The sequence below is a fragment of the Pteropus alecto genome, unplaced genomic scaffold (assembly GCF_000325575.1).
Source record: "Pteropus alecto unplaced genomic scaffold, ASM32557v1 scaffold5, whole genome shotgun sequence".
NCBI classification, from domain to species: domain Eukaryota; kingdom Metazoa; phylum Chordata; class Mammalia; order Chiroptera; family Pteropodidae; genus Pteropus; species Pteropus alecto.
Window position 1 is genome coordinate 31,169,155 of NW_006441953.1, and position 18,467 is coordinate 31,187,621.

At 62.5% G+C, this 18,467-nt stretch overlaps 1 protein-coding gene across 1 annotated transcript in view; it reads right to left on the reverse strand.

The window, feature by feature from the left end:
• Positions 1 to 18,467, reverse strand: part of ABLIM2 (actin binding LIM protein family member 2) — a 100,011-nt gene that overhangs the window by 27,774 nt on the left and 53,770 nt on the right. The window contains exons 9-14 of the mRNA XM_015595033.2: positions 14,721 to 14,798; positions 13,550 to 13,696; positions 10,488 to 10,608; positions 8,734 to 8,832; positions 2,428 to 2,529; positions 1,886 to 1,939 (exon numbers count right to left, since the gene is read on the reverse strand). Coding sequence (XP_015450519.1) covers positions 1,886 to 1,939; positions 2,428 to 2,529; positions 8,734 to 8,832; positions 10,488 to 10,608; positions 13,550 to 13,696; positions 14,721 to 14,798 — 601 coding nt within the window. The remainder of the gene's footprint in view (positions 1 to 1,885; positions 1,940 to 2,427; positions 2,530 to 8,733; positions 8,833 to 10,487; positions 10,609 to 13,549; positions 13,697 to 14,720; positions 14,799 to 18,467) is intronic.

The following is an 18,467-nucleotide window of genomic DNA, read 5'->3' on the forward strand; positions in this document are numbered from 1 at the left end:
GCTCACACACACGCATGCTCACACGACTCACACACACACACACACACACACACACACACACACACACACACACTCTTGACAGGATATTCTCTAGCCGGATGGGGGAAGTCTCATAAAATCAAAGTATCTCAAATGTACTGGCATCAGATGCACCCAACACGCCGCTGCTTTCTGAGTTGTCTGAGGCAGGGTGACAAGCGCACACGCCATATGCTGAGCCCTCAATTTGTGGCCTATTTATGTTCAGGTGGGCACTCCGTGAAATTTGGTTCCTAAAAGAATCGATATGCCAAAGTTCTGGAGTGTTCCGGGGTTTGGTTGCTGCTCAGGGTTCGGTCAAGTAGGGCTTTGCTTGCCCTTGGACCGGAGCGGCATTTCTATCCAGATGAAACACCACAAACACCGTCACGGCAACAGCAAACCTGAACCTCTCCACCGCACATTCAGTGGAAGGACTTCTCTGCCTTGGACCTGGCTCGGTCACACGCCAGTGGGGAACCGCATAATCTGGCTTCCTGCCTCTGCCGGGCTGGGACGAGCCCCTCCTGCACTGTGCGAAAGACCTGCCCGAGGCTAACACAAGGCCAAGCTGCCAGTCCCTGCAGAGCCAGGACAGTGCACGCAGCCTCCACGCAGGCTTGAACACGGGTGGAAAGACGGCACGTGATGTGACTGCTCCTTCCTTTAGTTGAGGCTCAGTTTCCCCACTTGCAACACAAGGGAGCTGACCTGGACAATGTCCAAGGGCCCCGGGGTCTAAATGGTGCATCCCTCTCGGACCCGTCCAAACGTCTCCAGTCGAGAGGCGACCGCAAAAGTCTCCGCCTGCTGGGAGCCCAGGGGTTCTCGTTCATCTTTTCCTTCTTGGGAAGAGGCAGAAACAGGCAAAGCACAGGGCCTAGCGCAACGGAGGAGAAACGTTTCCCAAACACTGTGGTCTCACTAGACCGGACCGTCGACGAGCCACAGAAAGCACGCTCTTGGGGGTTGCGCCCCGCGGTGCCCAGCCCGCGCCAGCGTGGGGCGCGGCTGCTCTTATGGTGCATCTGAACAGGAACTTCGCGCGTGGGTGGTCCTCTCCCCATCTCCCTAGCGACCTGATAACAACTCCCGTCCCATGCATGGCACTTAACCATTTCGAACGTGCGTGCACGCCCATCTTCCCACCCGGTCCTCACGAGCGGCCTGGGAAGAGGGACCGTCCTGTTCTGCAGAGGAGGAGACAGAGGCTCAGGATGCCAACGCAGCAGCCGCAGATCACCCAGAAATTCCGTGAGGAAACAGGAGACACCGTGAGCCTTCTGCCTCCTGCCCCACGGCTCAGCCGCCTGCTCCCTGTGCACCTGTCCCCAGGAGTCTCAGGTGGAGCAGAGGTGGGTGGCCACCTCGGAGAGGGAAATCGGGGGGCCGAGAGACAGCACCCACCTGCTGATACAAGAAGTCCCTTTACCTGAAGGCGAGGGGGTTCATTCTCTCGCCAGAAATTCTCATAACACAGGACTTAGATACACAGGAGCAAATGACTGACCCTGGTTTGTTCTGTTTCCCAAAGACCAGGCTGGCTCAGGCTGTGGCCTGAGGAGCCGCTGTCCCTTTGACGATGGTCAGTCAGCCACTGAGGCCAGCTCTCGGTATGAATGCCCATCCCAGGCCCGGCCAGTGTGTATTAGCCTCGGTTTCTATCACACACGCATTATTTCTCAGACCTCCCTTCACCGTCATTTTTGAAGAGGCCCCCGGGGGGCTGCGAGTGAATCTGATTTAATGTTCCGGCTGCCGTGGCACCCAGGTGGCCCCGTCACATATCATCACCACTACAAAAAGCAGCATTCAGAGCAGTAGGACAGGCATGCAGGGGCCGCGCAGCAGAGGAGACCGACTGTACCATGCTGTTTGTAGATGGGGGGTTTCCTATAGATGTTGTCTTTGATGCCGGTGTCTGGGGAAGAAGAAAGGAAAAGGAGAGAAAGCGGGTGAGCAAGCGAATTGTGACGCTTTCCACTCTGATATTTGATGAGCGCCCATCAGCCACCCAGACTGAGAATCTCCAGGAAGAATCGGGGCCCCCACAGGTGATGCCCGGGCCCCACACCGCAGACCAAGCCTCACCCAGCCCCCATGCCACCACCTCCAGCTGGAAGGGGGTGGACGCAGTGAGCGGCCAGCGACACCATGGGGCCCCTGCCGATCCAGACAGCCCCCTCTCTCCAGCCCGCTCCCGGGAGGGCGACGTCTTTCTGGCATTTACGTGGCTTTGGGAGAAACAAATGCACAGGATCATGGGGATCCGCAAACCCACTTGTTGATATTTAAGGGATCTCAGAATGTGGGGGCCGTGGAGAGGCTTGAGAACCACCCAACACCCGCTGAAGCAAGGCAGGACAAGACAGGTCCACGCGGAGCCCGCGGGTGTGTCCGGAGGCCTACCTGGGATGTGGAAGTGGCGAGGAGCCTGCTGGTAGGTGGAGGGAGGGGGCTTGCTGTCGGACAGCATCGAGAGGCTGGGCGTGCTCCGGCCACTTTCGCTGCCTCCAGACGGAAGAGCAAGGGCAGCGGGTAGAGGGCGGGAGGGAAGCAAAGCAGAGTATTTCAAGCGTGGAAGCTTATTCCCAGCAAGCCCCATCTTCCCTGCCCGGGGAGCTGCCCGAACCCTCTGCCCAGGGCGGGGAGTGCGGTCCCCATGGGCGTTCCTGCCCTGGGCCCAGCGTCTTATTAACCCAACCTTGGAGGAAGATCGGCGTGGCAGCCTGCTGCTCTGCGTGGCGGGCGTTTAAAGCCGGCAAATCCCAAATTCACCAGCCCTCAGGCCTCCCTCCCCGCGTGTCCTCGTATAAAAAGATGCTTCTTTATTGAAGAATCCACGAGTTAGCATTCAAATAGGAGGAAGGTGCCAAAATTCATCTAAATCTGTCCTTAAAAGCCAGTGTGCGAAATTCTACCAGCTACAGGAGAACAGGACAGTCAGCATCACTCGATACCCCTAAACAAAGCTGGTTTGGAAAGGGCCGTCTGACCCCAGCTCTGGCCTCTCGCCCACCCGCACGGGCCTCCCGGTACGCAAACGAGTCCATCACGTCACAGACGCAGCCGTGGTTCCCGGCGAGCCCCCATCCCCACTTAAGGAGTGGCACGAGAGACAGGACGCGACGGGCAAGGACACTTGGGATGACGGGCGCACGGTCCATTTTTGTAAGGCACGACTTGTGTCCTCTCCCCTGAGCCTGGAACCCTCCCGCCCCACAGATGACAGCTCGGCACGTGGGAAGGGCCGCTCTCGACTCAGAAACACCCTCTTCGAGCTGCGGCTGTCCAAAGCCACAGGACTCAAGGTGACACGGGATGGGGCAGCACTTCAACAGCAGACCCGGAGTGACCGGCTGGGGACCACGTGGCAGGCTGCTGAGGAAGGCGTGGGCTCACAGAGAGCTTGTGTCCGGACGGGGTGCACGGGGGCCTGGGGGGCACGCAGCAGCAGGTTGGGCCCGGCTCGAGCAGGCCACAACCAGCAGCCCACACCGGGCCGAGGCCACAAAGGCGTGAACCCCCTCACGGCGTGAACCCTGCTTTCCCTGAGCTGCCATCCTCCAGGGCAGACGGGAGCTTCGTGCCTGCCCTGAGGCTGGCACCTCCCTCAGGAGCGGGGGCCTCCAGGCCGGGCCGAGCCCCCAGGGATATTACACCCCTGCACGAGAAGGAAACCTCAGACCTGGTCTGCAGCTGTGGCCGTTGCTCACCTGTCCCCAAGGGATTTAACCTGTGCACTCGCACAGACCCCAGTGCGGCTGAGGACAACTCACTTGGGGGTCATCGCTGAGCTGGGAACACTCTCAGCACGGCCTGTCAACTCCGGGGGCCTCGAAGGGTCGTTTCTGTCTAGAATTCACGGCTGCTCATCCACCCAGCTCCTGCCCAGGCGGCTGCATACTCTAAACGTGTCACAGGAGTCCTGCGCCCCTAGTCCCCAAGCCTGCAGTGCGGTGCCCTACATCACCAGCAGGATCGTGTGTGTGTGTGTGTGTGTGTGTGTGTGACCCTACATCACCAGCAGGATCGTGTGTGCGTGTGTGTGTGTGTGTGTGTGCACATTCATCGGAGGAGGGCCTACAGCTCCCATCGGGTGCTCAGAGGGCCGTGACCCAGGGGCAGCTGGGGACACGGACTTGGTGGCCACACTGGTCCATCACACCATGTCACACCTGCCATCCAGTGGCCTCTGACCAGTCCCCGAACTCACGAGATCTTGGTCTCACCCCATCTTCTTGGCCTTCCTTCCTCCCTCCCACATCCCCGCCTGGAACCCCCTTCCCAATCCTCCCAACTTGTCCAGTCCCGTCCTGGGTCAAGGCTCCAGGGCAAAGCCTTCCTGGAGGACACAGCCCACCACTGACCACTCCCTTCTCTAGACTCATCCTGCTGTTCCATGTCCCTTCATCATAATAAAATGCACCCCTGACAGCGACTCCGCATGGGGCCTTGTGGAGCGCGAGGCCTGTGTCAGCGCCGGAATGCCCAAGACAGCCCTTTGGGGCGCACACCACTATGGCTGCCCTCTGCAGCAGGGACAGAGCCGGGAGGGCTGGGGGGCCAGTCACTGCTCTGGGGGCCAGCCGTTCTCCGTGGGCCTTAGCGGTAAAAATCCCAAACTGCTGACGTCACCAGGGATGTCAGAAAACCAAAGAATGGCTGTGCGGTGACCTTGAAGTTCCATGATGGGCTCGCGGCTTCTCCAGAGCTGGCTCAGGCCCCAGGGCAGATTCCGGTCTCTGCCGGGGAGGGTCGACCGTGAGCGTGAGCGAGAAGGCAGGGTCATCCATGAGCGGGTGGGAGGTCCTGGCCTCTGAAAAGCCACCTTCTTCTTTAAATCTAGGTAACTGACTTGTTTTGGAGCAGCTTCAGGCAGCACAGAGGTTCCCACGTACTCCGCAGCCAGTGTCCCCCACGGCCAGCATCTCGCGTCACTGTGGGGCATCGCTGCATGCCTGTTACCCGAACACCACGCTTTATTCGGATTTCACCCGTTTTCACCTAATGTCCTCTTCCTGCCCCAGGATCCCATCCGGGACATCCCACGACACTCAGTCACCACGTCTCCTCAGGCCCCTCCGGTGGGCTGTGCCAGCTTCTCAGACTCGCTTTCCATGCCCTTGACGGTTTTGAGGAGCCCCAGGCAAGCGCGCCCCTCCGTTAGGACTTCTCTGATCACGTCTCGTGAGTAGCCGGGTTGCGGCTCTTGGGAGGAAGACCACAGAGGCGACCTGCCCTTCCCACCCACCAGGTCAAGGGCACACGCTGTCACATTGGCCTGTGACCTTGACCTGTCACGTTGACCTGGACCCCCTGGCCGAGGTCGTCGTGTTGGCCAGGGTTCTCCACCCTGCAGGCCCTCTCTTCCCCCTCCACACCGACCCCTTGGGGAGGCGGTCACCGTGCACGGCCGTGCCTGAGGATAGAGGGCCCGCTCCCCGCCTTGGGGGCGAGTGTCTGTGTAAATTGTTGGGCATCCTTCCGCATGGAGATTTGTCCCCTTCGCCCACATATTTATTTATTCCATCGTTCACATAGATCAGTGTGGGCTCGTGGATGTTTGCTTTCTGCTTTGGTTTATAATCCAGTACTACATTATCCACTTTGTTGTTCAATTTTTCCAGCTTCGGTCCCTGAGAGATCTCAGTTGGCTGTTGAATCTTCTCAAGGTGACCGGAAGCAAGGCCAGCGCCAAGCCACGTGCAAGGGCCTGATAGGAAAATGACAAGACACGTGCCGGTTTTCACGTCGTGCAATCGCTGCCACATGCTGCCTGAGCCATCGGCCACGGCCACCAGGGAGGTTCCTGGCCCCGGGACGAAGAGGCGTCCACGAGGCCCAGTCAGGGGGTGGGGAAGCAGGCCTTGACCTGAGGCCCTGCGCCTGACCCTTCCACGCCACTGGTCACTTTCCACCTCCGCCCAGTGAAGTGGTTTCAGCAGCATCTTCTCCCCGTGGCCCTCCACACCTGCCTGTCCCTGCTGCCTGCCCCTTAACAGGGGAGGCAGGCTTAAACCTCATACTGCCCAGGAGACATACTAGGGACCGAAATTCATACTAAAGTGCAAAAGACTGCCACCAACACGCATGATGCATGCAAGTCTTGATAGGAGGGTGGCCCAGGGCACTGAGACACAGCGGGAAGGTGTGTCTGGGAGAGGTGATCGGGGCAGAGAGGAGAAAAGCAGCTGGCCTGGTCAGGGCGAGCGCCGGCTGGGGTGACAGCAAGTGTCTCCTTGGAGGCTTCCACTCACAGCATCATTCAGAGGAAAATCTCCGCCTAGAGGAGCTGAAGATGCTAAAGGTGCCGATGTCGTGAGGGAGACCAGGAAAGGGGTGGATGTCAGGCCCCGTTACCGACGAGGAGGAGGCTGGTGCCCTTGGCATAGCCAGCTGCCAGCATGCTCGCCGGCGGGGGTGCACCAGAGCCTGGGCTGACGGGCGCCATTGAGGGGGAGTGGACGGGCTCCCTCTGTGTGGCCTCAGAGGTGGACCTGGGACTGTGGGTGGACGCAGCTCTGGGCTCTGCCCCACAGAGCTGTGGGCTCTCAGGCCAGTGACATCTGTGAGCCCCGGTCTTCTCTGGCGTGAGTTCTAGAAAGAGGCCGGGCACGGCCAAGGTCACGACAGCCCTGGAACTCAGGCAGGGGCCGAGGCGTGGGGGCCGGGCCCTCCCACATCCCACAGCAGAGAGGAGGGCGGGGCTTCGTCTGATTTCCCAACAAGGGGAACTAGGGCCAAAGCGGCCGGGAGGACCCAGGCAGAGACCAGCATCAAAGGCAGCGAGACCCAGCATGGGGCCAGGGCCCGTGCTCACCCAACGGGTCACACGGGCACCCAGTGGGTCACACGGGCACCGGGCCCCCGCCCCAGGGGACGCCTGGAATGGGCCACAACGCACAGGTTCTGAAGCACATTTTGGCAGGCAGGGTTGGAGCTGTCACTGTCTCCCCCTGCAAGATGGCAGGGGGAGCCACCCTGCCCCCACCTGGGGGAGCAGGGCTGCCTCTTCCTCTGCCCCTTCCCTGGCCTGCTTTTGTCTGGCTGAAAATGGGGTGCTACAGGCCTGGGCTGCGGCCCCTGGCTGAGGCCCCTTCCTGGCCTTCCTTGTCTGGAGTGGTGAGGACCCGATGGGGGAGACTTGGGGGCATCAGAAGAGGGGTGGCCACGAAGCCTGCTCCGGCTTCAGCCCCCACCCCCTGGTCTCGGCCAGAGGGCCCCCGGGCAGTCAGCCCGCTCACAGGGGCCGCTGGGGTGCGAGGCTCGAGCAGCCGGTGCAGCAAGCGTGCCACAGCCTGGCCTCCCTTCTCGGCCACGCCTCCACTGGCCCCCAGCTGGAACTGCCCACCCAGAGCAGGGCCACCTCCAGCCGAGGGAAGCTGTGTGTGTGCGTGAGGGGGCTTCTGACATCCAAGTAAAGGTGGGGAGACATCTCCCGGTGACCAAGTTCTCTGTGGGCTGTGGTGTGTCCTTTGTCCGCCTTCGGGTGAGACCCCATCCTGGCCCACGATGCCCACGTGCCAAGTGGACATGGCTGCTTTTTGGCTTTGCTGCTTCTCAAAATGGTCAGTACGTCCAGCAGGGGCTATTAGCGCTAGGGACAGGTCCCTGAATTAGAGGGACAGCTGTCCCCATGAATAGCGGCTCTGTTCTCAGTAGATGGACCGATGGGGCCATGCAAAGCAAGCGACGACGAAGCATAGCAGGGAAGTGAGGAGCCCGTCCGATGACCGTCGGGCGACGGAACGCTCCGGCCGCGCCTGCCTCCTGGGCCCGTTGGGACAAAAGCTTCTTCCTGAGACGTCCTCCCACAGCTGCGGTGGGGAACGGGGACTTCATGCGTCTCCTGGGGAGTCAGCAAGGACGTCACTGTGGCTCCTCCGCTGCCCGAACAGTCAGCTCGGGCCGTGTGACAAACCCCTCAGACCAGGGGCCCAAACGCCAGACGTCCATCCCTCACGGTTCTGGGCTGCAGCCCTGACAAGCTCCGGCGGGCGTGTTTCTGGCGAGAGCCTCTTCCTGGCTCATGGGCACACGTTCCGTCCTCACGTCGCCTTTTGCCCCCACGTGCGGAGTGACCGACAGGTGTCCTGGCATCTCCCCTCTTCCCGTAAGGCCACCAGTCCTCTGGGACCAGGGCCCTCCTTGCCGGCTCCGCGTGACCCTCATAACCGCCTGAAGACCCTTTTCTAAAGACGTGCGCACCGCGGGTTCGGGCTTCCACGGGCAAAACTTGGGGACACAGCAGCCCACGGCACGTGGGACGACCGAGCGTGGCCATGTCCCGGGGGACGCACGCTCACACACGCATCCGTGCAGGGGTGTGGGTGTGGGAGGAGGCGACGGGGCCGCCCTGAGCTCCGGCCGTGGGCAGGTCGCCAGCCTCTCCCACCCTTTGTTTGTGACCCGAGAACTACGGCTAGCAGCCCCGACGCCCCGTGGAGCCAAAGTGAGGTGACACAGGTCCCAGGGCAGGAGTCTAAGCCCCCCCGTCCCCGCAGCTCTGCACCCCGCCCTTGCCGCTGGCTCCCACACAAAACGCGTCGCTTGCGTTTGCCTCCCGGGGTCACTGACACAGCAACAGGGACAGAGCTGGACGCACGAGACACAGAGCGAGGCGGGGGCGTGAGACACGGGGCTGGGCAGGCCATGCGGCGACACAGGCACGAGACATGGACGCCCGGCGCCCGCGGCCACGGCGCGTCTTACCTCGGAAGTAGGGGACGTAATGGTGTCGGAACGCGGACGTAGGGCTTGGGTGTTGGGACAGGGACAGGCAGCTACTGGCACCCACACTCACGGTGCCAGCTGCGGGGCAACAGAGAGCAGGTCAGTCCACGTGCTCGCCCCGGCCACGGCCACAAAACCTTCCTAGGCCCCGCCTGCTAGGAACGTTTTGCTTCCTCTCTCCAGCAACGCGCCTTTTCGAAGGGGGAGTCGCCACATGCGCTTTGGACCAGCTGCTCCAGGCTCGGAGTGAGGAAGCCCCGCCGTCTGGGGGGCAGGGTGGTGGCCCCCAGGGCTGCTGGGCAGGAGCTGCTGGCCACCTGGGGCCTCCTTGGGATCAAGGGCCTAGGTGCAGAGCAGCCGGCCAGGCCAGGGTGTGCGTAGGCTGTCACCCGACGATCGCCCAGCTTCGCCAGCTGAGAGTCAGGTCCTGGCTGTCTGGGGGTTACCGCCGGGCCCCGAATAGCTCACAGGCTCAGGCCCCAAAGTATGGGGGTCAGGGGAGGGGCCCTCGGAGAGGCCGGCTGCCCTGCACCCTGACTCAACTGCTGCCTGCTCACTCACTCGCTCACTCACTCACTCATTCACTCAGTCATTCATTCACTTACTCATTCACTCATTCATTCACTTACTCATTCAACTCATTCACTCACTCACTCATCCACTCACTCACTTACTCATTCACTCACTCGCTTACTCATTCACTCATTCATTCACTCCCTCATTCATTCACTCACTCCTTCTTTTACCGCCTGCTCACTCGCTCACTCACTCACTCACTCACTCATTCAGTCATTCATTCACTTACTCATTCACTCATTCATTCACTTACTCATTCAACTCATTCACTCACTCACTCATCCACTCACTCACTTACTCATTCACTCACTCGCTTACTCATTCACTCATTCATTCACTCCCTCATTCATTCACTCACTCCTTCTTTTACCCATTCACTCACTCGCTCATCCACTCACTCACTTACTCATTCAACTCATTCACTCACTCGCTCGCTCACTCACTGACTTCCTGACCCTCTACCTCGGGCAGGGTGCAGCAGGCACACCGCAGGGAGCCGAGGAAAAGAACTTGGCAGATGAATGAGTTCTGGTTTTTCCACAAAGGCTGCGAAAATAAGCACTGCACCCCGCGAACGCGAAAATGGATCATGCGACGGCCGGCCGATGGGGAAACAGCTTGGCAGACTCCCTCGAAAAGGCAGCGTGCGGGGTCCCTGTCACGCCGAGGGTGACGAGGAGCTTTGGAAGCTAAGGGAGAGCAGTGCGCAGCCGGGCTCCAGGCAGGGCATGGGGTGGGGTGCGGAGAGAGGACCGCCCACGGGCTTCCCCCTGCTGGGTGCCACCTGCCAGTGGGCACCCACCAACTAGCCCAGCGGACGGCTGTCTTCGGGGCCACCAAGCCTGCTGCGGGCGAAGCGTAAGTGGATGTTCCGACTCTACTTTTGGGCCACCGGTAGCTCGATTCTAAGTGCTCGGTGCTGCCTGCGTGTGTCACAAGCCGGCCCCGCTGACCGGCAGGTTCACCGGCGGCCTCTGCAGACAGCCTCCCAGCAGGACGCGGGGGGCCTGCTCTAGATGTGGCCAACGGACGGGTTCTCGGCCACCCCCGGGCAACCCCACGGCCCGGCAGCCGTTGCAGACGAGAGAGAGATTCGTAAGAGGAAAAGCGAGGGGCGCGGCTTCCTGGGGGGCGGAAGGAGCCCAGGGGCCGAGTACCTGGGCGGCTGTAGTGCTGGGGCGACCGTGAGGTCGGGGTGTGTCGCCCGATGCTGACCGACCCAGTGGAGCTGGGGCTGGAGGTCCGGCACTGCTTGTAGGAGCGGTCGTCCTGGTCCCCCTGGGAGGGACGACAGCTGGTGAGCAGGACGCTGGGAGTGCTGCCCGTCGCCCCCCACCCACGCCCCCCGGCCTCTGTGCCCCTGACCCACCAGGCTGGCTCGACAGGGCCCAAGATGAAACCCCCTGTGCCTGCCGGGGTACACCTGAAGGGCCAGATGGGGCCTGACACTGCCGCAGGCCTGAGCAGGGCCCGGATGCGGGGTCCCACCCCAAGCCTCCGCCAGCCCCTCCTGGTGGCTGGGGCTCCCCCAGAGGTGGTGGAGGCCGCTGGCCCCACCTACGCCCTTCGGCTCCCCTCCTGCCCAGCACCCAAAGCTCCTTGGAGCACAGTGCGAGAGCTGCTGAGCTTCTGCATTCTCCCCAACATTGGTGGGGGCTCCCCGGCTGTTGGAGGGGCCTCTCCTGGGCCCAGAAGCGAAGCTGAGTCAGACCCACAAGCACTGACAACACACACTCCATTCAAGCAGGGTGGGCGACTGTCCGGAGCGGCCAGAGCAGGCGGCCGGTGGCATGAGATGACATGGCCCGGAGTGGGGGCAGAGCAGGCTGCTGGGCCCAGCACGGCTTAGCACGCTGGCCTGGGTCATGACACGGCCAGCCCGGTGTCCTGCCGTGGGGCGGACACCGAAGCTTTGGCCCTCAGGACTCACGCGGAAGCGAGCAGTGCGAGCTTCGGGCTCTGGCGCTCAGGCTCCATGCCGTCCTGAGCTTACCCGCCACCTCCTGCGGCTCGCTCCTCAGCCACGTCGGCCGGGCCCCTGTCCCCAAGGCTCAGCTCAGGTATGGCACCTGCCACTTCCCACCTGTGCTGCACCGAGTCCTCCGGCCTGTCCCGCCCACAGAAACGGCATCCCTCGGGCACCGCTGCCCTGCTGTCTAGTCCCGTCTCTGGGTGACCTCTGCACAGCCTGCTGGCCAGCTTACAGCCAGCAGGTGTCCTGTCTCCTCGCCTATCCTGCCCATGGGGCTCGCCGGCCATTTGCACGGTTTGGCTGTCACATTCTAGGACCCGAGGCTCTTAAGCTTGTGCAGACTGGAGCCTGGTGGGCAGTGTCTCTATTGCTGATGAATTTTGAGAAATAGGGAAAAAAGTGAGCTGCAAATTGTAGATGCTGTTTGATAGAGAAACGCTTTCAGAATGCGCTTCTGCGGGGGATCCCCATATGTCCCACTTGGAGGCACGTGAGGGGGCCCAGGCCACCAAGGCTCTGGGATTTCTCCTCTAAGGAAGCCGTGCCCCAGACCTCGAGAACTCTGCGCCCCAGGTGTCTGCGTTTGCAGGGCTGGCAGAAGCATGCAGGTGAGCTCTGATTATAAAAATAACCAGCACCAAGGAGGGTACCCAAGCCACGGAGGGTACCCAAGACAGCACAGCAAGGGCCACAGAGGCCCCGGGGGCACCGGGCAGCAAACAGGGCGGGGGCCGGGCGGGCACGGCTGGGGCGTGGTTACCTCGGTCAGTGCTGGCGAGAGCACCTGGGGGAGCTGTGGACACAGCACAGAGCAGCCGGTCAGCGCACGGGCCCGGACACCGCCACGTGGCGGGCCCTCCGCCCACGAGAGAGGGACCCGTCACGAGACCAAAACTCTCTTTTTGAAGACATACGGTCAATGGCACCCCAAGAAAGAGGTCCCCAGGATGCTGTTTCGTGCCAGCTCTGGAGTGCGTCTCCATCCTGGCCCCCCCGAGTACCCCACCCTCTCTTGAGAAGACATTTTTGCGAAAAGGGGGGCGGTCGGCTCAGGGCGCGGGGCGGCACCACCCTGTGAGCCCATCGCACCCAGTTTTCTTGAGAAAAGAGAGACAGGCCAGAGAGGGAGGACCTCTGAGCCTTGGGGGTTGGGGTGAGGTCTCCGCCCCCACGGGCATTTGCGTAGGGGCTCTGGCCAGGTCAGTGACTCCTCCGACCCGCTCCCCGTGCCCTCCACCGGAGCTCAGACCGGATGCTGGCTGCTGGGCCCCTGCCCACCTCAGGCACATGGTGCGGGGGGCGGGGGGGACAACAGGGCTCCCCTTTCCATCCTGCCCACCAGCTTCTCTCAATGGAACTTGTCACCCAGGTCCTTGGGGTCCTATGTGACCCCAGGGCCGGATGCCAATCGGGAGGGGCACCTGCTGGCCTCTGAGCAAGGGAAGCAGGCTCTCGTCACGCTCCCTACCCTTGTGCTCCACAGCTGTGCCCGGCCGCTGTGACTGCCTCAGCTGGGCCACCCCCTCAAGCATGGCACCCCTGGAGCCCCGGCCTCACTCCCCAAGGGGCCTTTGGCTGGAGAATCAAAGAGCAAGGGCCAGGGACACGTGACGAGGGACAGCATTCTCCTGCCCCAGAGCGCCGAGCCGGGCCACCCGCACACGACAGTGCACACTCGGGGGGACAGCCGGCAGACCTCTCCTGTCCACCCCGGGCACTGCGGCCACACTAAAAGCCCCAAACCAACGGCACGCCCCACGTGCAGTGGAGAGGGCCACCGTGACCGAGAAGTCAGCAGTCAGGGACGTGCCCACGGGGCAAGTCATCTGGGGTTGGCCCAGCTCGAGGAAGTCACAGGACAGAGGGGCAGCTATGGCTGGTGAGGGCGAAGCGAGGCCTGGAACGTTCCACATAAAGGGAGACGATACATTTCACATAGTATGAAAATCATCCCAAAGCGTCAGAAATGCGGGATTCTCACGCCGTCCGCATCGTTTCCCTAGAGGCCAGCACGCTCCACACCGGCTCTGCCCCACACGGGCCTCTTCCAGGCTGTGCTCGGTGAGCTGCGCGTCCCCTCCCAGGGGACGGGCGTCTGGGCAGAGCACGCGGGGAGTTCTTTCAAGGTCACCCAAGGGGAGTGGGGTCGGGGAGCCGCCGGAGATCAGTGAGGATGGACGTGGCGGGCCCCGCGCTGTGGGGTCACCCCCCGCCCCGCAAGCCGCCCGAGTTCGCCGCAGGCCCTACCTCGCCGTAGCTCTGCCTGTCCGTGGCCATGCGGCTGATGTAGGGTGAGTAGGAGATCATGTCGGGGCGGTCGATGTTGTAGATGGCCTTGTCCCTGGGGAGAGCGGCCAGGTCCCTGTAGTCCAGCACCTCGTCTCCCAGCTTCGCCTGTGCGGGGAGAGAGCAGAGCGGACACAGTGGGACAACGCGCAGAGGGCAGGCGCACCAGCAGCCGTGGGCAGGGGCCGAGTCGGAGCCCGCCCCCACTTCCTGCGAGGGAGAAACGGACCCCAGGGCTTGACCCCGGGGTCGGGAGGCCTCACGGTCACGTGGGCCTGGGGCCCGACGCCTGGCCACCACGGCCCTGGCGAGGCGTCTTCTCCGAGCCTGCGCTGCCTCTCTACAAAGTGGGAGAGCATCGCTGTGTCAGAGGCAGGGCCTGCGACTGCCTGCCCTGGTGCCACCGCACAGCGACACTCAGTCTGCGACCGAAAAATACATACAGATAGCTCTGCCTGCGTACATGCGAACACACACACACACGTGGAAGCACCTGTGTATGCACATACATGTGCAAAACACATGAACGTTTATACGCACACTCACACACATATACCCACCCATAAACACCCACTCACACACAAATACACACACATGCGCGCGCACACACCTGCACATTTACACACAGACACATGAATGCATCCATACCCACACACACGCACACACAAACTCATACACCTGCACACTCCCCCGCACAGACTCTGGATCAAAGACAGGACCACAATATACAGCAAGCTTAACACGCTGCCTCTAGGACATGTTAGGGCCCCTGTCAATGGCCACACACGGGTCTGCGCCGTCGCCCGCAACGCCTGCCCTATCCTGCAAGCCTCTGGTGGCACTGGACGTGGACGCGATGTCCTCTCTACAGCATCAGGACAGGTGGCACCCCTCTGTGTGCTTGTGGCCACAGAGCCGGGGAGTCCCCGGGTCACACCCTACGTCTATGTTGAGGGACGGCCCAGAGTCAGCATCCTAACATCCACGCCCACCTCCCCAGCAGCAGAGGGTCTGGGCAGCGCTGGCCCCACACCCAAGGGCCCGAGAGGAGGCCCCAGTCCCCTAGGGCACACTCCGCAACGACCCCAGGCCCCCGCCCCCTCCCCACTCTCCGTAAAATCATCCGACTTACATAAATCACACGGCTGGGAGACCCTGACGTGCTGGAGGCAGGCACAGAGACGATGCTCTCCAAGGAGGCTCTGGTTTCCTGGGATGGGGGGGATGGGAGGAAACTGAAAACAGGCACGTCAGCGGGAAGACCCTTCCAGGGGCAATGTCACAGTCGTACGGCGACAGACAGGCCGGCTCACGAGGTAGGATTTTCCACTGGCAGGTGGAAAGGATTCTTAAGATGGACAGGCAGGCGTGAGCGGACGAAGGGACAGCTGTGAGCAGACAGCGGCACGGGCCGCACGCAGCACGGGGACCCGCCCAGCTCTGATGGCCGCCAAGCTTTCGCGGCACAGAAACGATCTTTCGAAGGACAACAGCAAGCGACATACTTTCAAACGATCCTGTGGGCTCAGTGGCAAAGGCCGCCTCTGCACCCAGAATTTGGCTGCTCACCTAGATTAGCAGGGAGCGTGTGGCAGCCCATCCGACTGGCCTGGGCCCTGAGCTCAGACGTCGGGATGGTCTCGTGACCCTAAACACTGCTCTCCGACCCTCACATCCCTCTGGCCCCCCACGCCTTTCTCAGCCCCGGCCAGCACTGGCAACGCCCCTGCGTTTGGCCCTGTGGTCCCCATGTGTCTTAGAAACCGCCCTCCCGAGGACACCACTGACCAGTCATTACTGGGCCCTCGCTCTTGGCCGGGGGCGTCTTCATGGCTGTCACATGTGTAACCTTCTCCTCGAGGGCCCACAGCTGTGTGGAACCACTCCCACCCGTCCCTGACCATATCTCCTGCACCCCCGAGGTCGTGGTCCCTCCGCAGCCCTGGGCCAGGCCTGCCCATCTGTGTGTGGACACTCGGCTTCTCCAGCGCCCAGCGTACTCACTGCACCTGTGTCTGTCCACCTGCAGGCCATGACCTGGCAGATCCACACCCCTCTTCTGGTCCAGCCCTGCCAGCTTTCCCACACCCCCACCTGCCTCACCTGAATAGAGCCACCTCCATAACGGCGTCCCCAGACCAGGCTCGGACTCCTGTCCCCACGCCATCCACGCTGCCTCTCCTATTTCCCTGCCCTGCCACCCTGCCCGGCCCCCTCGGAGGTCTGCACGCGCTGCAGGGGTGCCAGAAGCCTGAGAGGGGCCATGTTATGGGCTGAATTGTGTCCCCCCAAACTCAAGTCGAAGTCCTAACCCCTAGGACCCCAGAAGGTGACTGTATTTGGAGATGGGGCCTTTAAAGACGTAATTAAGTTCGAACGGGGTCTTTAGGGTGGACCCTGACCTGGTGTGACTGGTGTCCTGGTAAGAAATGAGGACACAGACGCACAGAGGGAGGACCACGCAGGGGCACGGACAGAAGACGGCCGTCTACACACCAAGGACAGGGCCCTCGGGAGGAGCTGCCACCCACGCGTGCACCTCGGGCTCCCGCCTCCAGGGCCCTGAGGAATGTCTCCGCCGCCATTTAAGCCCCTGGTCTGTGGCACTTTGGTAGCCCCAGGACACCGGGGTCCAGTGTCCGACTCAGGCTGTGGAGCCCTCCCCTCCCTGAGGGAGCCGCCCAGCTCCTCCCACACTCAGCAGGACACTGACGAGGACTGGACAACAGCGGGACCAGAGGTCAGGCCACCAGCACGCACCTGGAAGGCACAGGGGGCGGCGCCTCGGCAAGCCTGGGTCTGCATCTAGAGGGGAGAGAACCGGAGTGGACGTGACGCTTGCTGGCCGCGCCCTTGCGGGCCAGAGAGGGCTAGCGACCGCCCGAGGTCACGCGGCTGGGCAGAGGCCGAGCAGGGGTCCGCCGGCAGGGAGGAAACTGGCTCCCAGGGTCCCTGGGGTCCCCTGGGGCCTGGCGCAGAGGGACACTTGTTGAATGACCACTGAGCACACTCCTGAGACGGGCGAGCTGGTGCCCACTGGGTCACTAGGTGACAGGGTTACCGCCTACACCGGGGCGCTGGTTCCAGGGTTAGCGGGGCCCACACCAGCTCTGCGGCTCTGCAGGCTGCCGGTCCCCTGGAGCCAACATGCCGAGCTGGCCAGAGCTGGCCGGTTCATGCTCGCTAACTGGCTCTCACGACATGAACAGCGCAGAAAAGCACAGCTCTCCCTTCCTGCCACCCAGTCCTGAGTGGCCGCTGGCCAGGGGCGCTATCACCAAGGGACGCAGGTGCCCAGGGAGAAGCGTGTGCACTTGCCCTGCCCCCCTCACTGCCCAGCCCCACCCCGCAGGCTCAGGCCTCGAGGTAATTCTCATGGGGGGGACAGGGCTGGGACAAGGGGAGGGTGAAACGGGGACCGGCGGGGACTGGGCCTCCGTGAGGGGGGGGTGATGCTTGGCTCGTCTCTGAGGCCGGTGACACAGGAGCCGTTTGCAGAGTGAATCGGCCTTGTGGGAGGACGGGCAGCGGCAGCGTGCCACCACACGCTGTGACCCCGACCATGAACACAACAAGCTGTGCCCGTCGGCTCCGGGACCGCAGATGGCACAGTAACGTCCCCAGCGATGTCCACGTCCTAGTCCCCAAACCCGTGAATGTCACCCTGTCACCATGTGTGGTCAAAGGGACTCTGATGGGACAGGTTATCCTCGATGCTCAGTGGCCCCATGTGACCACAGGCCCTCACGGGTGGGCAGAGGTCCGAGCACGTGGGGGCGACAGGACACGGCCGGCGGAAAGCCTGACCTACGCGCTGCCGGGCGACCCACTGCGGTTTCTAGGCCTCCACGTTTGTGGTGACTTCTTAGAGCCGCCACAGGAAATGAATACGGTCACCAGCTTCCTCCCGCAGCTCCCCGGCTCTGCGCCCGGAGCTGGGAGGACGGCCATCGTGTGGCTCTGTCCCCATCCTCGCTTCCCACTGCGCTGGGAGACGGGCACGGTCCGGGCACATATTCAGCTGTCCGTGTCCTACGTCCCCTGGCAGTGGGGAGCACAGGGCCTGGCCAAGGGGAGGCGGCAGTGACCCCCCCAGACTGAGGAACGGGTGAGAGGGAAGAGGCAGGTAGGCTGCTCTCGTCCCCAATCCCCCTGTAATTTGAGTGACAGTTCCGGTGATTCAGCCAAAATGGTGGGAGTGTCACCTGTGGCACCTGGGAAGCAGAGGGCCCGGCCACTACAGTCTCCTGGGTCCGCTCCCAGGCCGTAGGGCTTCCTGTGTCCCTCGTTTCCAGCCACGCTGCCATCAGCTCCTCAGCTCACTCTGAGGCTCTCTAGCTCTCAGCCTAGAATGTGCCACCAGAGTCTGACAGGACACGCGCCGTGAAGAGGAGCAGACCCGGGGTCTGGCCCAAGCAGGCCGCCAGCCCTGGGGTCCAGCGGCCACGGGCCGGCCCTAGGGCCCCTCGCTGGGGGCACTGGCCCCTTCCCTCCAGCCCCTATGGCTGCCTTGACCCCGGGCAAGGACCCCTGGTCCTCCTGCCCCTCGAGGGAACCCCACCCTCTCTCCACGCCTGAGGCCGGAGGCTTAAGCAGCGGTCACACGGAGGGCTGTGCCCAGCTGCCTAATTCAGGGGCCGCAGCTCGTCGGGAAGGAAAGGTGATCGTGGGAATCCAGATTGCGTCAGAGGCCCACCCTGGCACTTTGAGTAGGACCCTGAGCAAAGCATCGGGCACCATTCCAAAATCTGGAAGAGCAAGGTCATGGGTGCCCGTGCCGAGGTGGGACAGAGACACTCGGTGACTCCCAGCTCGGCCTTGTGTCCACCCAAAGGGGCTGAGGAGCCACATGGCTGACACGTGAGGCTGTCGGGGGCGG